General features: G+C 44.4%; 1 protein-coding gene across 8 annotated transcripts in view; it reads right to left on the reverse strand.

Annotated features, from left to right (window-relative positions):
- Positions 1 to 20,316, reverse strand: part of CDK6 (cyclin dependent kinase 6) — a 207,790-nt gene that overhangs the window by 55,979 nt on the left and 131,495 nt on the right. For all 8 annotated transcript variants that reach the window (XR_003091658.1, XR_003091657.1, XM_025191084.1 and 5 more), the window contains exon 5: positions 522 to 631. Coding sequence is in view for 6 of the 8 variants with exons in the window: in XM_025191084.1 (XP_025046869.1) it covers positions 522 to 631 (110 nt within the window). In the remaining 2 variants the exon portion in view is untranslated. The remainder of the gene's footprint in view (positions 1 to 521; positions 632 to 20,316) is intronic.

Genomic DNA, 20,316 nt, shown 5'->3' on the forward strand with positions numbered 1-20,316 from the left:
ACATTACCATAGATGCTGTCAAAACAGTTTTCTTAAATTCCTACCTCTGTCTGCTTCTAAACATCAACATTACAGTGACTTTCCAGATCCTCAAATATGCCAAGGGATGACAACAAGCAAGTACCCAATGCCCAAAAGTATAAACTCCAGGAATACAATGACCCAAAGTACATTTTTTCCAGAATCCTTCTCTATGACTTTTATCAACAGATGCTCTAGTCCCTATTTTATTAAAATTTCAGCTGTCTGGATTCATTCATAATAAGACAACAAGAACTGTTCATATATATTTTCAGTAAGGAAAGCAAAGCTTTAATTAGTTGTACAGACTAGCTTTTGAGAAGAAAAATAATTCAAGATGACAAACCTGAATTTGTGAAAGCTTTTTGCAGTTCATGCTCTAAATAAAACATGCTACCAATTTTCTACCACATAAGCTGTTACAATGTACAGTACCATATATTCCTACCCTTTTTTAAATTAAAAAGAAATAAGTAAAGATAATAAAATGTATTCCTTACTTTCTACGGAACATCTCTGCAAATATGCAACCAACGCTCCAAAGATCAACAGGTGTTGCATAGCTGGACTGAAGCAAAACTTCGGGAGCTCTATACCACAAAGTGACAACCTGTAAAATAAATAGGAACAGATTAAGAGAAATGTTACTTGTAGAACTATCAGCTCTTAAGTGCGATTGCCCAGTGACTCAGAACTCCTGCTTTGTCAGATAGATAGAATTCTACAAACTTGGGATGGTTGGTCAATGCTTTGATGAAAATGCCTCTATGGACAATCTAGGTGCTGCCAGATGTGCAACTGATCAGTACAGACTGTGACAGCATATCAACAACAAATACAAAATTGAAAGCCAACCCTCACCCCTCAGTTTATGCCCATTAAATCTGCCGTGTTATTTTCTGAAAAGAAGGAATATTAAGGATGGCGTGCTGGCCAATTTCTAATCTTGGTAAATATAATTTACTTAGTTAGAATTTCTTTCTATACTTTTAGCAACAAAAAATATTATTCAGAAACAACTTCTGAACTGGTAAAAATATCACAGCTCCATTAAAGTCAAAACCTCACGGGGCTGCCCCTTGCCTTGTGCCTAAAAGGCACATCTCTGCAGGGGTGTAACTTTAAATTTTGGGTAACAGAGTATCAAGTGCTTACCTTCTTGCACAGGTTGTGATGGCAGCAGCACAGGCTGCTGCTGTTGCCTATGGGCAAGCTCTCTCAACATGGGCTTCAGCAGCAGCACAGGCTTCCAGAGGCTGCCATTCTGATACCCGCTTTGAACTGGCACTCGGGGCTGGTGCCCCAGTCTTCCCCCTCCCCAACCCAAATTATGCTACTGCAGCTCAGTCCTAGGGACACAGAGCACCGCCGCTGTGCTCTCAAATACCCTAGTATAGTCCCACTGTGCCGGTATAAACTAAGATACAGCTGTTGATGACTATACAAATGAAAGATGATATATGTCCTAAGATTCAATTATGATCCTTGCAGCATGCTTATCAAGGGTTGTATGGAGGCACAAGATGCCCTCACACATGTGAGAGCCACTAAATGGCTAGAATATAATATCAGAATCACGGTTTTGTTCTTACCCTGCTCTGTATACAGTTACAATCCAACCCAGAAAAGGAGGATCTTAAGCAGAAAATACTTTATTGATAATGTGATCTGGTTTTTAATCTCAATCAATGTTATAAAGGGTCTAATAAATTACTGCTTTTGTTCTGAGATACACAAACACAAATGTGAATGCTGGGAGCTTCAACATTCTCTGGGCTCATGACACTGAAAGTGAAGATATACAGAAAAGAAATCACTGCAAAATAAAGGATGAAAGTAGCTTTAAAATACATGTTAATTAAAGTAGGGGACCCTGAATTTAAGAACCAGTATTTAGAAGTTATGACAAAAGTGGGTTTTTTAATTACAACAATATAATTCCCTTCAATGCAGAAATAATCAGCCAAATGTGTTGGTCAGAGCCAGCTGAAACAAAAGAAAATACAATATTTTTACAATCATTACTCGTCCTGACAGCTTCTGGAGACACTGAATGGCTCAGCAACCCCACTCTCCCCAAAACAAAATACAGTGTTTGTCGTGGGAGACTTCATCCTGAGGGGGACTGAAGGGGTAATCTGCCACCCCAACCCCTTAGCCTGGGAAGTTTGCTGCTTTCTGGGAGCCCGTATCCGAGACATTGCAGAGAAGATCCCTAAACTCCTCCGGCCCACTGACCACTGCCCTATACTCCTCATCCATGTGGGCACCAATGATACAGCTTGGAGTGCTCCCACCTGTGTAGTGAAGCACTACAGGGATTTGGGAGCTGGGCTAAAGGGCCTGGGGGCGCAGGTGGTGTTTTCTTCGATCCTCCCAGTTTTGGGCTATGGGCTGAGGAGGGAGAGGAGGATCCAGGTATTGAACCAAAGGCTGTGGCGCTAGTGTCATCGGGAAGGATTTGGCTTCCATGACCACAGTCCGCTCTTTGGTGAGAGAGACAGTGAGCTGCTGGGAAGGGATGGCCTTCACCTCTCTCCGCTGGGGAGGAGGCTCTTCTCAGCCAGACTGGCTGACCTGCTCCACCAGGCCTTAAACTAAGCCCGCCGGAGGATGGGGGGGGTGGGGGGGGGGGGGGGGACACGACTACTGCCACTGTTGGCCTCCTGAGCAACCCTTTTTGAATGTCTGTCCCTAGCCTCAAAGTGTATATATAATCGGGCTGGTATTTCACAATGAAATAAATTAAGCGATCCCACCCCTGCCCCAGCCCTGGAACAAATGGTAGGCAAGGCCAGGGCCCCCAAAGGGGCACTTGTCTGCCTATACACAAATGCCAGGAGCTTGGGGAACAAACAGGATGAACTTGTCCTGCTGCTAAATACAAATAGCTATGATGTCATAGGGATAACAGAAACCTGATGGGACTCCACCCATGACTGGGCCACAGGTATAGATGGCTATACCCTGTATAGGAGGGATCGAGTGGACAAAAGGGGCGGGGGTGTAGCTCTTTATGTCAAGGAAAGCTACGCATCCCTGCAAGCTGACATTGGCACCCACGGTGGAAGATTTGAGACCCTCTGGGTTAAAATCCAGAGGGAATGTGACACAGGGGATATTATGGTGGGAGTCTACTATAGACCCCCTACCCAAGGTCAAGACCTTGACCAGGAGTTTGCCAGGGAATTGGCTGAGGGTAGGTCTTGCTTGACCAATCTCATTTCCTTTTATGACCAGGTGACCTATCACCTGGACAAGGGGGAAGAGATTGATGTTGTATATCTTGACTTTAAAAAAGCTTTCGATCTGGTATCCCATGATCACCTCTTGGCAAAACTGGCTAACTGAAGCCTTGACCTCATCACGATCTGCTGGCTGGGGAATTGGCTCCGCGGTAGGTCCCAGAGGGTAGTGGTTGACGGAAGTCAATCGTTGTAGTGCACGGTGACCAGTGAGGTCCGTCAAGGCTCTGTTCTTGGGCCAACACTATTCAATATCTTCATTAATGATGTGGACATTGGTATCAGAAGTGGACTGGCCAAGTTCACCAACGACACCAAACTTTGGGGTAAAGCATCCACACCTGAGAACAGGAGGGTGATCCAGGCAGATCTTGACAGGTTCATGAAATGGGTGGATGAAAACCTGATGGTGTTTAACACTGAAAAATGCAAGGTTCTCCACCTTGAGAGGAAAAACCTGCAGCATGCTTATAGGCTTGGCAGTGCTACACTGGTTAGCACTTACAGATGAAAGGGACTTGGGGGTCATGATTGACCACAAGATGAACATGAGCCTTCAATGTGATGCTGTGGCTAGTAAAGCGACCAAAACGCTGGCTTGCATCCACAGATGCTTCTCAAGCAAATCCCAGGACGTCATTCTCCCGTTGTACTTGGTCTTGGTGAGGCCGCAGCTGCAGTACTGCATTCAGTTTTGGGCTCCACAATTCAAAAAGGATGTGGAGAAGCTTGAGAGAGTGCAGAGAAGAGCCATGCGCATGATCAGAGGTCAGGAAAACAGACCTTATGATGAGAGGCTGAGAGCCATGGGACTCTTGAGCCTGGAAAAGCGCAGGCTCAGGGGCGATCTGGTGGCCACCTACAAGTATATCAGAGGTGTTCACCAGGATCTGGGGGAACGTAACTTCTTTACTGTCCAAGCCCCCCAAGGTTTGGAATACACTGCCGCCGGAGGTGGTTCAAGCACCCACTCTGAATGCCTTTAAGGCACATTTGTTTATCTTGCTGGGATCCTATGATCCCTGCTGACTTCCTGCCCCTGAGGCAGGGGGCTGGACTCAATGATCCTTCGGGGTCCCTTCCAGCCCTAATGTCTATGAAATCTATGTTAGAAGAGGGAAGTTCACACATATTTACACAAGTGGTCATATTTACTAACTGTCCTTTTAAAAGCTTTCATCTTTAGTCATAAAAGTTGGTTTTCAAGCAGTTCAATAAACTTAGGGCAAAATAAAGCTGACGCAGGCCACTTTAGCCTTCAAGATCCATGGCCATATAACCAGCTCAGCAAAAGACAGGCAAAGTTTAATCCCACTCACTTACTCTAGTTGATATCAAATTAGTGATGCTTTTCTAACATGTCTTTACCTTCAAGAGAAGATGCATCTTCTTAGAGGCTTGTCTCCAGTGAAGAAGGAGACTTAATTTGAGGTTAAGGAATCACTGATGGAGGCTACTCTGGGAACATGCTAAATCAGGTGGTACTTCTTTTGGTAATATTTTATTTGCTGATGTAGTTCTTGATCATTTGATCTGACTGTCTCTCATGGCTTTTTGTGGAGAAACCCATTGAACTGGAAAAAATCCTTTGGAAAAAGAGGAGGTTTTAGGGTCAAGAACTTCCAGACATTCTTGTCCTTCAGTGGTAGGGGCAGCTGCCTCACAAAGAGGGAGAAATAGTGTGACCTGCAGGAAAAATGGGACCAAATCTCACAGATTCTTAACTTGGATCCACCATGCTCTCCTCTCATAGAAAAAAAAAAAGGTGGTTCACATTCCTCAGTTTTACTGGCTCCATTACTGTGACTCTGCAGTCAGCTCAGGGGTAAGGTGTGTGTGGGATTTATTGCTGGGCAAACCAGCACTAACCTCCATGATAATTTGTCCCAGTACTGTAGTCCTTTTCCTAGGGAAGCATGCTACACGGAGCAGCTGCTCCCTGCCTACTCCCTTCCTGCTGGCCACGTGCCTCAATTTGTAACAAGAGACCTAATATTAACAGTACAATCAGAGGGAATGCTGTTGTTTCCAGATGACTGAGGAACTATGCAGCATAGTAGCTGCTGCTTTCATGTGACAACTATCTGACACACTTCCTTGAAAGTATGCACCCATATGTGTTATGTATGTGTGTGTACACGCACATGTGTGTGCATGCATATACAGGGGTAACATCTGGTTCTTATTGATTTAGAAATTTAAATAATGTACACCTCTTTTTAAAATAAAACCCAAAGCCTTGCAGTTCACTTCTAATAAATATCTGATTGCTTCATTTTCACAAGGGAAATTGTGTTGGGCTGTGTTGATAAACTGATCTTTACTGTCATTTAAAAAAGCTGGAGTCACTTGTAGAGTTTGCAACATGCAAGTATGTATTTTGAGATGTGAATCTGAAAATGATAATCATTTACTAAATGTCAGCTCACTCTCAAATAAAACCACAGATAACTCGCCTAGTGTGAGGGATCCTCTTTTTAAAAGCACAGGATGATGTAGTTTGGTTCTGACACAGAATTTTACACATTCTCTCTCGTTCTCTTACCATAGAAACCAGCAAATATTTGTGGACATTCCTTTAGCATTTGCAGATAAGTAGAAATGAAAATTATTTTGAACACAGGATATGTTGAGCTGCACAACCAGCTCATGCTTCCTCTTTAGCACAGCTCTGACTTCGTATGAAAAAATGTTTTCTTAGGTAAGCCACATTATCAGTGAGGCAGACTATCTCACAGAAAAAGAACTTCAGCTCTGCATCTTGATAAAGTAACTATTTTAGCACAAAAAATCTGCATTTTTGTGTGCTGCTTAAACTGTGTTCAAACCTTTAAATTTGATGCACTATTCAAGTAGCATAAAATGACTATCTAAACAAAGAAAGGGTTTGGGGCCAGACTCTCACAGGTGTTTAGGCTGCCACTGAAATCAGTATGAGTTTTGTGCTTTAACACCTTTTAGAATCTGTGCCTTAATGACTCTGGTGCACTTCAGCTCTCTAGTATAACAAGCTTCTCTCCTCAAATGCACACTCCCACCTCCCTTCAACTTTTCCCTTAAGAACATCCAAGTTCTTCACATTTGACAACGTCCTTACAGCTTTTCTCTCATAGCTCTGCCACCATATGCTAGTCCCTCCGGTTTCTGATTCAACACACCTCTAGCCATCTCTGCACCTCCCACAGTGACCTCTAGACCAGTAGTTCTCAACCGTTTTTGTACCAGGACCCATTTGTAAACATCAATGGACAGTCCCGATACAGTACCCCTCACTACCAATCTTTGTGTTTGGGGCAGGGGGTGGGTGTGTAGGGCAGGGGAGGCCCCAAACAGCCCCTCGCGGGCGGGAACTCTGCCGGTCTGCAAGGGAAAAGCCACTGTTTCCTGCATTTTTCTCCTTTAAAGGAGAATCCATTTTTAAAGTTTGTTTGCAATCCTTTCATATATTCTTGCGACCCACTTTTGGGTTGCAACCCGCAGGTTGAGAAATGCTGCTCTAGACTACCATTCCCTGCACCCCTGCCATCTCCCGCTCTTACCGCCCTCACTTTATCGTGTTATAACTCTACTTAACAGCTTCTTACCTACCTTCTCCTTAATTTCCCAAAAGTTCAACTGCTTCCTCCTGCTTCACCAACTCCCCTTTCTCCTGCTGTACCCACATCATCTGAAGCCAGATGGATACCATTCTATCTCATCAACCAATCTTTGTTTCCAACTTACTAAATGCTCTAGTGACATATCACATGAAGCTAGTAGATAAACTAATCTAAGCACAAGCATGCTGAGAGTAATTTGTAGGTTGGGAACTAGTGGGAATTAGTGAGAACTAGCTTTCTCCACCATCCCAGTTCACAGATCAGGTGTCCACTATACAGACAAGAAGATGATTCTAGTGGCTACAGATCACTGCCACCTTAAATTCAAATATCAGGAAGTTCAGGTATCTGAAACCAACTTCTGGGTGATACTATAGACTAAATGAACACGTGTCAATTTTATCAAAAGTGTCTGGTTTCTGACTCCTTAAAGAAGGAGGAAATGTGTTCAGTGAAGTTAAGGATGGCAGGAAAGATGAGCTTAGGTATAGGTATGAAAGAGCAATCAAACAGATACACAGCTTTTTGTGAAGCAGATCAAATTATATCCTTCTGAACATATTAGATTCTACCTAATGAATATTATTTCTTAGGGTCATTTGACATTAGAAGTCCCAATCCCAGCTAGTTACTATCATGTATTTCTTGAATAAAGCCAAGTTAATGGGAAACTATCTACTTACTAAGGATGTAATCTGTAGGGCCAACATAAGATTTATGCACCATTTCAGTCCTACTTAAATCCTATTAGCTATATCCCATCAAATATAATGTATTCTTGAATTTGGGAGGCACACATTTTGAAATTCTCAATTTAAGAGAAAAATAAAACATTGAATAAAGTCAATTTACAAGGCTATGGTGCTCATAAGATTTTTTAATAAAATTCTTACTCAAAGGTGTTTTTTAGCAAAAATATTCTGTTAGAAAAAAGAATGTTTTATAGTCAAAGAAATACAGTAATTCACAAATGAGAACTTCAGTTTAGCCATCTCTGGGAAACTGTTTAGATATCAGTAATTATCATCTTGCCACCAATAAAGATTCTGTTCCTGCTCTGAATACTATACAATCTAAAAAGGGGACAGACAGACAGAGTAAAGGCGACTAATGTACAAGTAAAGGGCCATATTTTGGCTTGAACATAATTCAGGGATGTCCAACTGGCAGCCCCTGAACTCCAACAGCAACAGCAGCCAGAGTCTCTGGCCTCCTTTCCTTCTTCCAGCTTTTGCTACCTGCCTCCTCCTACCAGGGGACAAGGCAGGGCAGCAAAGTGCAGCATGGCCTGAGGAGCTGAGGGTGAACCTGAGGCCAGACACACAGGTGCATGGTGCAGCAAGAGGGGATGGGGGGGTGCGGTGTAGTGATGGGCTATGTGGCGGAGGGGTGAGGAACAGGTGCTCATTGCAGCGCGGGGCGGGGTGGGGGGGTGTTGCATCTGCATGTCATGCAGCCCGCAGAACACTCAGCCCCCAACCACTTAGAAGTTGGACAGCCCTGCCATAAGCCTTAAGAGGTGCAGTGGCAGAGCAGTTAGAGTATCTTGCAGGTGTAATTCAGAGCCCTGCTCTGGACTCATGATGAAGGCAACTAGTTGTAAATGGGTACGTGGTCATTTGAGTTGGGGAGCCAAAGGCAGCTAGATGTGATGCTAGTAAATCACTCCCTTGTGGTACCACTGTCTAGAGAACTGGCACGTCTTATCCATATTTCCTCATCGGCCATTCTGCTTGGGAGGACCTTTGACCATAAACCCTAAGGAAAGGGTGTGTAGCTCTGCACTTAGGAGGGGACCAACTTATGAATTCATCGCAGTATTGGCCCCAGTATTCTGCTATGGTTCCCCCATTTGCAATGGGTCAACTAAGTTAACTTCTTGGTTTAACATCAGTGCTATGATGGGAAAGAATGTCATGGTTCCACCACTTCCTGTCCTATCCACCTCCTGAGAAGAAAACATAGTGGACCTCCCTGCTAAAGCTGCTTTCCTCACCTGGCTATGATCCCCACTACGGGTTACTTGTACAGAGGAATAAGGTAAAAAGGCTTTGTAGGGCCCTAATAAGGCCAGGGTTGCCACTTTTGTGTAGAGGGTGCTGTGACTAAATTTTTTTAATATCTGAATTGATTAAAAATAGGATAATACTAAGAACAAAAGGCTTGCTTCAAGCTGTAATTTTTGTTTTGCAGAGTTTAGCACGGGGTGGGCAAAATATGGCTCATGGGCCGGATCTGGCCAGCCAAGCAATTTCATCTGGCCTGCAGTTCCTACCAACAAATTGTGCCCTGCCCAGCCCTTCTGCCCATGAGGGTGGGAGCGAGTCACCCATGCGTACACACAGCTCCAAACATACCCAACTACCTCGCTTCTGTACGGGGCTGCTGCTGCTGCAGCCCCCAAGGACCTGCTCCAGTTTCCCGGTCTCCTGCTGGCTCCAGGCAGCAGGGAGGGAAGCGGTGGGGGTGGGACTGCAGCTGGGTGGGAGCACATAGCCTGCACCCAGGGGGGCAGCAGCAGCATGGAGTTTGGGTAGGCATCAATGTGGGTGTGAGGGAGGGTCGGGAGTGTGGGGACTCCCCAACACTCCCTTCATGGCACACAGCTCCACCAGGCAGTGGCAGCAGTAACAGGTGGGGTGCTCGGGGCACAGGTACTGGGGCACAGCTCCTACCATCACTGCATATCACAGCAAGGGGCGCATCCTCCACCGGGCAGTCTGAACTGTCAGTGTTTCCTGTCGCTCATGCACAGCCCCTGCACTTAGAGGGCATGAGCGGGAAGCCCCATGTGCTGGAGCTGGCTGCCTTCCCCACCAGGGCTGTGCAGCACTGGAGAGAAGCCTCAGCCACTGGAGCTGGCTGTGTTCCCCACCCTCCAGGAGAAGACTCCTGGAGCTTCTGTCCCTTGCCGCGCAGCCCCGGCGGGGAAGGCAACCGGCTCCAGCATGCAGGGCTTCCCTGCTGTGCTAGTGCAGGAGCTGCAGGTGAGTGGTAGGGATTACTAGCAATACAGACTGACTGGGGGAGGCTATGCCCTTCTCTGCGATGTGCAGCACTGGCCAGAGCTGTGCCCTGCTAGGTGCCTGCACCTTGAGCACCCTGCCTGCTGCTGCACCATGGGGGCAATGTGTGGGGGGGATCCCCCACACCCTCCCTCACATCCCACAAACCCCACACACCCACACCTTGCCCCAACACCCACAACCCTCAACATACATTATGCCCCCCCACACACAGCCACATCCCCTCACAAACCCTCCTGCACACCCCCACAACCTACCACACACACCCCACCATACACACCCACACCACACATATACACATACATCCCATCGCACACGCACACCCACCCCCGCCACACCCCATCACACCCTTACCCACACCCCACCATACACCCCCCCCAATATACAAAACTAAGAATTTATTTTTGAGTTATTATGTGGTCACTGTTATATACACTATGCAGACACAAATCAAGACAAAAATATTTTTGCGTATTAAAATTAAAATATGTTATAGTTGGTGTTTGACTTTTAAGAGTATGATTTGGGTTTTTTCTGGTTCTAAGATGGCAACCCCCCCTCTGAAAAGCAGTATTCTGGGGCCAAGGGGAGGGACTTCTGGTAGCAAAGACCAGGGGTTAGGGGTGGGACTTCCGGTCCCAAGATGATGACAAGGGGGCGGGAAACTTTCAAGGGGCAGGACTATCCACGTGACCCTCGACAGCTCACCAAAACTTATTAAGCAGCCCTCCACCTGAAATAAATTGCCTGCCCCTGGTTTAGCACCTCTGAACATATATGAAGGCCTGTTAAAGTTCTGGGTTAAAGTCTTTGTAAAGACAAAGCTGAAAGAGAACTTTAAGCATCTTATATTCTTCTGATGGAAGTTGTTCAGGAACAAGTTATCACATGCTTTACAAGTCCATTCAGGAATAATTTCATTTTTGCACTGTTTTTTTTTTTTTAACACATACAAAGTTATTTCTCTGTGTCCTCTGCTTTTTGTGACTGTGAGCCTTCATACCTGTGCAACATTTGCTTTTTTGTTTGTTAAATGTGGCATTCGGTATCCTGGCTCGTTTTCCTGTTCAAACATTCCTGCCTCATGACAACAACTTGGAATATAACTGTTTACGTATATACATTCTCTAATGTGTCTCTTAGACTAGATTATCTTGTTTAGTTCTCACTGATATGAGAATCCCACTAAGTTCTGGCATAGGTTTTCCTTTTGCTTTTCTGGGTATGTGAGATAATCCAGTTTCAGTGCTGGATACATGGATTCACATCATAACTAAAGAAAGTCTCCAGTGCTAGTTCCAATTCTTAGTAGGACTGCCAGTCAAACCAGGGTCAAAACTATACTATGGAGCTGCTACTGAGCAGCTCCATGTCTAGAATTATTTTTAATGACATATATAGCTCAAAAGCCTCTTGACAAATTTTCTCTATGCCTTACAGAAAACTTCTCCATAGCCTCATGATTGATTGGTGCCTCCTGAATCTGGGGGGGCACCCACAGAAGCCACTGCTGGCGGCAGCCCTGTCGGGGGGGCACCAGGCCTACCAACAGCATCAGTGTCAGCCATCCGGGGGGGGTGGTATCAGCCCTGTCAGGGGGGTACATGCAACCCTGTGCACCCTCTACCAGCTGCCTATGCGTAGCCTTATACATGGCTCTGACAATTCTCAGGGCAGACCAAATGTGCTAGACAGAGTTATAAAGGATTGAAAGTCAGGCTTGAAAGAAAACCTGGCTTTACCCTTGTATGTGGAGCGACTATCATCTGCATTATGTACTAATTCTTGCTTTTTAGGAATGCTCTACTGAATCTCCCGGGACACATAAAGAAAAAGGATATGATTTCTTAAATGAGTATGATTAACAATGGGTGCGTGGTCTGCCAAGACAGTATCATTGAATTTGATATCAGTGTAATATTAAGGAATCATTTAAGGACAAATAATTAATCTGTGTTTCAGCACCTGCCATGTAGAAGAGAAATAAACAGTCTTTATTTGTAGAGTGCTTTCTATATACATTTCCCCATCCTTCTCCCAAAAATGTTTTGAGTACTTTAAGTTTATTAAGAAAGAGGGGTCTCTTTTGCTGAGATTCTATCTAATTTAATCGATTTCTGAATAACCCATCACTATAATGCTCTATTATGTAGTTAAGGGAACAAATAATATTCATTGCACAAAATATTCTAGTTTATAATCTTTGTGATAGTATTGATATAAACATTTATGCTAGTTTAATTCACTGGCCACATGATATCTCTTTCCTTATCACCTCCTCTCTGTCTTTGGTTTCATTTGAAGTATATGTATTTTTGATGAGAAGGGATTCTTCACTAGAGAAAGAATCTTTCCTTTACGTCTTTTAACCAGCAAATTCCTTGTTTTTCTACTTTTACAGCACGGAAGATTCTACTTCGGTTCTAAAGGCAAAACATACATAAATATTCTGTTCTTCAAGCAATAAACGTAGCTCAGTGAATGTGCCTGATGCATCATAAAAGTAATTCTAATAATATTTTTGGTTGTGCTTCTTTTTTGTATGTCTCTTTAACTGTTTTGTGCAAAGTGACAGTGTTGATATTATTATTTTATTGGTCAAATCAGCATGCAAAAAAGTACCTAAATATAGAAGAGAACTTCCAAACATATACACTATTCATGATAAGGTTGCTATTTCAATGTGTTCTGTTCTTTTTTTTATGTTAAGATATTTGTGTCTTGAAAATAAAGAAGCAAGCTTCAACAACTACAGAAAGATAATCTAAGGAATAAGAGAGTCACTCATTTCTTTCATGGTTTACACACACAAATAATCAGAATTTTGTTTTTTTTATTTCTAGGAAGAACCACATTACCTAGTAGGAGGGCGCTGCTGTAGAATATTTCTAGGTACATCCGCTGTTAATATATATGCATGTGTGTAAATACAAGCGGAAAACACTTTACCTAGACATAGTGGCTTTTACCTCAAAAGTCTTCTGTGCATTAGCAGCTGTTTACAACTGCTACAAGAAAAGAAAGCTAGTTTTTAAGGTGAGGTAATGCTTTCAGCCAGTGGTTACATTTCATTGCTTACCTCAAAAACTAATACAAGGAAATGTCTTTCCATTTAGCCAATGTTTCAAAGAATTCTTTTGAATTCTATAAAGATGTCGCAGGTAGATTGCAACCTATTTCTGAGACTAACTGAAACATTACTTGAAAAGTGGTCTATATACAAAGAAACCAGAAATATCATCTATAATAGACACAACTACAACAGAGCCCAATTTCAAGCCCATGGAAGGTCCGGAGAATCCTCCATTTTTTCATGACCTTTAGATTAGGCCCATGGGGCTTAAAACGGTCAGGTGCTGGGTATCATGTAAACAAACAGAAACTGAACAAGCTCAGCACCTTACTGAAGTGACCATCATCTCACACAAGTGGGCCTATACTGATGTGAGAGCATATTAGCACAAAGAACATTTATTATCTTGCCAGTGAGCGTAAAGAGCATCATATATTCATTTTGGTTTTTAAATGAAGCCAAAAATTTATCTAAAAGCATTATACTGACAAGAGCACACAAACCCCAGTAACCAAATAAATACCTCTTCTGACTTTGAAAATGCCACGAGGCACCTGCAAAAATATAGCCTTAAAAGTAAACAAAAGCCTTTAGCCACTTCTTTTATTTTAAATGAATAATTGTTAAAATAAAAAAGAACAGAATTTCTTGCCACAATGTCATACTGAAACTGAGCATTAAACAAGTAATGCTTGAGTAGTTCCTTGGAATACATGTATCCATTTATATCCTCAGCTGGAGCAAAGCAGCAAATTTCCAGATAAGTCAGTCACGAATTTGCATTGCCTAAAGGTCCAACAAACATAGCACCAAATCCTAGGCCTTCTTCCAGCCACAAAAACAACTAATCCAGGGGCATGACAGGGGCAACCCTATGGCTACACTATGAAATGCACTTGGAGTGATGAGCAGTCACTCTCAGGCTGTTCTCACTTAGCCAAAAGACCATATCCCCCCGATCAGGGATTGCAGAAGAAGCTGACAGTCCCATTTATGACTCATTCCCTCTGGTCTTGCACTGAGTCCATTACAGCCAAACTGGAGCATCTGGCTTTAGCATTTATATTTCTGCTTCATTGTGGAGCCAGGCTCCCCAGCATTAGGAGAACACCGGATCCTGGTTAATACAAAGAAATCACCCCACTTCCTGAGCTGCTGTGTTTATTTTGGTTCTTAACAACCCGTACTAAACCAAAGCAAAATCATGAAATCACCCCCACCCCCAACCCCGCTTCATGCCTGTGCAGTGACAGGGGAAAAACCCCTGTGCTGCCCCTGCTGGGCCACAGGAGCCAAACAGTGTAGCACCACACCAGTATATCTGGGGGATAAGGGTTGGGGGAATGCAGAATGATCCTCCTCCCCAGTCTACTGTAGGTGGCATACCCTTATCAGCACCCCGCCAGGCACTTAGAGTGCCCCACATCACTGCAACCACACAGTTTCAGTGAAGTAACCAAGGATTTGCTGGATGCAAAATCTGAATTAGGACTTAACCTCCCTAAAAGTGGGCTGCTATGTTCTCCATGGAGAAGCAGGCACCATTTCTCCCTAAATGACAAAAGAGACTTTCAAAGTGATGTTAAGAATCTAATGATTTACCAGATTATAGCAGTTAGAGACAGATTTGGGGCTTCTGCTATTTCTCAATGTAACTCATAATTATTTTTTTCATGAAATCAGATACTTCAGGAAACTAACTGCGGCTAATTTACTGTCTTAATCTGACAATAAGATTAGTGGGTTGGGTCTAGCGCTCCAAAGAGACTAATCCAGACTGGTTATATTTTTATGCCCTATATAAAGATATATTTTACAGTGAAATCTCTCTAAAAAAGAATGTTCAAGGTAATAAGTGCTTTCATGTTACTAGTTCTCATGTCTGAGGGCACTGGATCAAGCTAAAGGACAAAGAGATAAGAACAATATTGTTAGTTACTAACAAACGCAGATAAAAGAGCTCTTCTGGATTCTGATTAAGTGACAGCATTCTACACATTCCTCAGAGTTGAGAAAGTTTGCCTGAGAACAGGAGCTATGTTACATGTGAAGTATTACTAAACAAGCATATCTCTATGTTTTCAAATTCCAGCAGGAGCAAGAGCTATTTCCCTCATCTTTAATTTGAACAGAAGCTTTCTTTCTGGACGGGCAGAAATAATTCACTGTGTTTCAGTTTCCATTAAAACACATAAATGTATATGCTGAAAGTATAGAGAAGTTTTGTAGGACTCCATGGCTACGAGCCAATGTTTACAATCCCCGGGGTGGGAAATGCAGGGTGAAAGGCTCTTGATGGCAGGCTTTAGAAGTCTTTGCAGTTACCGCCAATGACCTCCTACCTCCATTTTCAAAGTAGCTCTCTTGTTAACCCCTGGCATACTGTGTGTATAGAAGCTGTAGAAAGGAAATACCTTTCCCTGGAGTCTGAATACCCTGTCTAGGCATCAGTGTGACAGACTCTGATTTCAGTAGCAGCTAAGAAACAGTAAGCTAATATGTCCTCCATATCTGCTATCAGAATAATGGCAATATACAGTATTTTTAAATCCAAAAAATGGATGTAACTGTGCCCTGCTTACTACAAAGTGTTTCCAGCTTCAGGCAATGGTCTTGAGCTTACAAGCTCAGAGGTTGTGAAACATGAGCACAGTAAGCCTCCAGGAGAGAAGGAAGCATCCAATTTACACAAAAATGCTTTAACTCTGTCTAGCCATTAAGTAGTATGGTGCCGGTAGTAGCAATCTCTCTTTTTGGATTCTCTTTATGAAAGAAATGGTGTTTAAAATTAAGGACAAGTTGAAAAGCCAGCGCATTTGAAAATTGCTAAGAGAACACTCAATGTAGATCGGAAACCTTCCTCTTTCTTTCTCTTTCCTACCAGAAAGTAAATACACAATATATTTAGGATGTCCGCCTCACTATGTCTCATTTGTTGCCTCTGCACATCCCCCATCATTTGCTCCTACTCTCCAGGAAAAGTTCTTTAAAAATGAAAATTAAAAATCTTAATATAAAGAGAATAAATAAACTTGAAATTAACACCCAGGAGTTGGTGTAACACACTCTAGGGTCTAAGACACCATCACAGTGGGAGCAAAGAACTCTTCCTGGAACTCTTGTATTCTAACACCAATTCTGCCACCTTTTTATGGCGTGGTATTGACAAATCACTTAAACTCAAGATCTGTTACTCAGAGAGGTTGTGGACTCTCCATCCTTGGAGATTTTTAAAACTCGGCTAGACAAAGCTGTGGCTGAGCGGGGGCAGTAGATCCTGGGGTGCCCTTTACTTACAAAAAGTGATCTTCACCATAAGCGGGTTGTAGACCACTGTCCTAGAACCTGTCCAACTCTCAGGGCTGTATGCCTTTGCCCTCTCACCCTTTTGTCTTGAGTGCAACTCCATTGGAGCCATGCTACTTGCTGGCTGCAGCTTCTGTGAGGTTTACTATAACACAATTCCATTTCAAAACCCATGGGACTGCTGGGGGCCTTGCAGTCTCTGCAAAGCCTTAATTTTATGAACATGCAATGGACATCACTGACAAACTCATCCTTTTGGCCTGTGCACAAGCAAAGAGCTCCTTTTCCTGAAGGGCCTATTTCTGAACGTTGATCACTGTAGAGGATGATGATGCTAAGAGTGTATGTAAATAAGATTTATAGTCACTTTCCGGACAAGGAGAGTGAGGAGGGAGTTGAGTATAAATGGGAATTAGGCTCACTGTGTCTATATGTGGAAGTATATATCACAGTTATAAAGACAGAGCTATGTGTAGGGAATCCAATGTATGTTAGTAAAAATCATGAGTTAATCTGCAACCTGGATTTTATTAAAGCAAAAGGGATGGGTTCATGGAGAGCTCTGCAGACCTGAGGGGAGATAAATGGCTTCTTCATGTAGTGAATTCAACCATGCTGGAAGTCTAGGGAAGTGACCATGACTTGTGTCTTTATTAGATACAACACAACACCTTTATGCAATAGGTGTTATATATTTAACATATATTATATGAAACAGTTCAACTGAAACAGTTCAGCAGTTTCCAGGAAAGAAGCTAGGAAAGAATACATCGCTCTCTCAATGTTAAATTCTGGTGACATTTTCTTTGAAAAGCTTAGGTATCATCATGCCCTGGAGCAAGAACTTGACATTTGGCAGTGGGCTGGCCTTTGTGTTACAGGGATGGCAGAAGCCATATCTGTCTATGAAAGTCTGCCCAAACCTGGCCATGTTAGAGGTCTTGGTGGGGAAGTGGACCACCTTGCACAGGCTCAGTGAAGACTTTCTGTAGTTTAACAGCTAATGCCCCTGAAGATTCTGTCTGTACTGAACATACTGTAGCCCAAGGCTGCATGCGCATCAGTAGGATTCTCTCTGCAATTGTACTGCATCAGCTCTGAACACCACAAATGAGCCAAGGGAGTTTCTCTTATGCTCTCTGTAACCTTCTGTGCCTATCCCCTGAGCGTTGTGCGTTTAGGTTCCTCTAGAACTTCACCATGGCTTCTTGGGCTGCACAGCCAGGCTACTGGGAGTGGCCTTGGGTCAGTTCCCCTAGGGGTCTCTCCTGCCACGTCTTTGGTGGTAAATAGTTTCCTATCTGGAGGATGACGTCTGGTCCTGCTTCCCTCGGTACTTTCCCTTGGTCGTCCTCACAGTACTTCTTCTCGGGACTCCACCTCCTCTACACCCTGCCTAATGCCAACCATGGTGTTGTCTGTCAGGGTCAATGTTCTGGCCCTCCCTGGTGCTCAGTCCCTTAGGGGCTGCGGTCGTTGGCCACTGATGGTATTCGTACTGAACATCTCCCGTGGCCCCTCTCTGCTCTCGGCTTATGTGGCGTCTGACTCCGCCCGGGGTTCAACTGTCCTTGCCGCGTCATTTCCTCCCCGGGTCCGGTACCTGCCGTCTGCCGTCAGAGTTCCATCCCTGTTGCTCATGCCAGTGTCCCAGTCGCTGCTGCTACCGTCTTCCATCCACGCCGGCCCCACAAGCGACTCCTTGGGCACTCGTTGGCCCGGTGTCCCCATCGTGCTCCCCTTCCACAGGAGTCACCACGTTCCCTTGCCAGGTGTGTCTGGGTATCCCAGGTACTCTGAGCCGGTTGGAGATGCTGCTTCCGGTCCCTCCGGCTTCCTTCCTGCTAGGCCTTTTATCTTGGCACCGGGCGTCCACCTAGCCAATCGTCCCTGGCACACTTTTATAAAGCGCACCCAGACAGAGGCGGGAGCCATTCCCGGCTCCACCGTGGGTTTTTTCTTTGATCTGGCCATATTATAGGTCTTGGTGGGGAAGTGGACCACCTTGCACATGTTCAGTGAAGACTTTCTGTAATTTAACAGCTAATGCCCCTGAAGATTCTGTCTGTACTGAACATACTGTAGCCCAAGGCTGCATGGGCATCAGTAGGATTTTCTCTGCAATTGTACTGCATCAGCGGTTTCACTCTTGCCGTGATCAGCTGCTGGCGCGGCATCCCGCTGCCTCTCCGCTGACTCGGGTAAGTTTTCTCCATACTCTCAAAACCACAGGTCCACTGGTACCCTCAGAAAGCCACCTCATTTAAATATGTATTCAGGGGAAAATACTAAATGGGGATAAGGGATGGAAGATGGGAGAAAGGGGGAGTACACTGGGGCATAGAGACAGGGATTGAGATGACTGTTCAAGGAAAGGGTGACTGGGACAAAGGGTGCATGACTAGAGGGCAGTAGGTTTGTGGGATAGAGGAACAGGGGATGTGAACTGGGACTGACTGACCAAATGAATAGGGGAGAAGGAGATGGGGGACTGGGATGGATGGGCTTGGAAAAATGGGCTTGGAAGTCGGATGGAGAGGGTGGGGGAGGCTCAGACTGGTTGGGCAAGGAGACTGGACAGGGCTAAGAAGGCTAAGGAGTGGACTGGGATAACTAGGAGACGACAATGGGACTGGAGGAGAAACCAGGGCTGCCCTGGGACAGGACAGGAATACAGATAGGTTGGAAGGAAAAGAAGAGAAAAGGAATCAAGTGTTTGGGTCAGGGGACTGGAGCATACAGTTCCCCCTTCAGATCTGAGAATGGTCTGAGTCTTCCCAATTCTTTGTTATCAGCATGTATCTGTGAAACCCAGATGTCCCATTTCTCCTCTGCCTCTCACAGAACAGGACAAGCTACTACTGCCATCAGTTACTTTGTTAGCTAAAGCAGCAGAAGTCTGATCACTACATCTAAAGTTTGATAACCACTGTACTGTCCATAATCACTGAGACATCAAATTGATGTCAAATGATAGAATGTCTGCTTTTTCAGGTTTTTTAAAAACCACTAAGAAAATGATATAGAAAAACACAAAAAAATAAATTAAAGCATTATTCATGTTGCAGTCAAACAGTTAGAAAATACCAAAATCAAAGCTGCACAAGCAACTTTAATGCAGTCCCTTAGTATGTATGTATTAAGTCACATAAGGGTGGATCTTGCTGGGTACAGTGGTGTGGTCATAGTACCCTTTGTACTGGTTTGCTGCTGAGGAGCCCAGTGTCAGCCAGCAAATGAATGCACAGCGAGTTCCCACTACTGCTGCACCCCACTGCCCTTTTCACCATCCTAGGTCCATTACTGCAGTGGTTCTCAACTTATTTGCCATAGTGGGCCACACTTGCAGATCTCAATGTGTTATGTGGGCCACACCCACACAACTTACTCCCTGTATCCATATCACATGAGCTGCAGCAGTGTGCTGATTGGGCTGCAGACCATGGGTTGAGAACCACTGTACTACTGGTATCGCAAACTATTTTTCCACAGGACCACTACTTCCTTTGCACAGATACATTTCTTAAAATTTTACATGTTCAACCTTAAAAACCTAATACTGTCCTTTAACCAAGTTTTTATTAGAGGTGCACCAATATATTGGTCCATATTGGATGAGCACCGATAAAAGGAAAATTAACATTACTGGCTTTTTTTTTTGGCTGGTGTAGCTGATAATGTCACCAACAAATGCTGTGTGCATGCATACAGCTAGGAATGAAGCTGGGCAGCTTGGAGAGCAGCATCCAGCTGGTAAGTCTGTTGGGGGGGGGGAAGGGGCAAAAGGAGGCAGATTGAGGCCCCCATGGTGAGGGCGGGAGTGGGGCTGGGGAGGGACAGGGGCAGGCACTGCCCAGTCAGGGCAATGAATGCAAGGCAGTTCATCCAGGGGGTGGCTCCCTGCCACTGCATGCACCCCCAGGGGAGGCATGGGGTGGGCATGTATTTCCCTGGATTTGTGTGTGGGGCAAGGGAGGGCTGCCCAGTGGGGGCTCAGGGCCAGGGCTGCGCTGGCTTCTTCCTGGTGGGGGGGCTGGGTTGGTGCT

This window comes from Alligator sinensis, unplaced genomic scaffold (genome assembly GCF_000455745.1).
Source record: "Alligator sinensis unplaced genomic scaffold, ASM45574v1 scaffold1011_1, whole genome shotgun sequence".
NCBI classification, from domain to species: domain Eukaryota; kingdom Metazoa; phylum Chordata; order Crocodylia; family Alligatoridae; genus Alligator; species Alligator sinensis.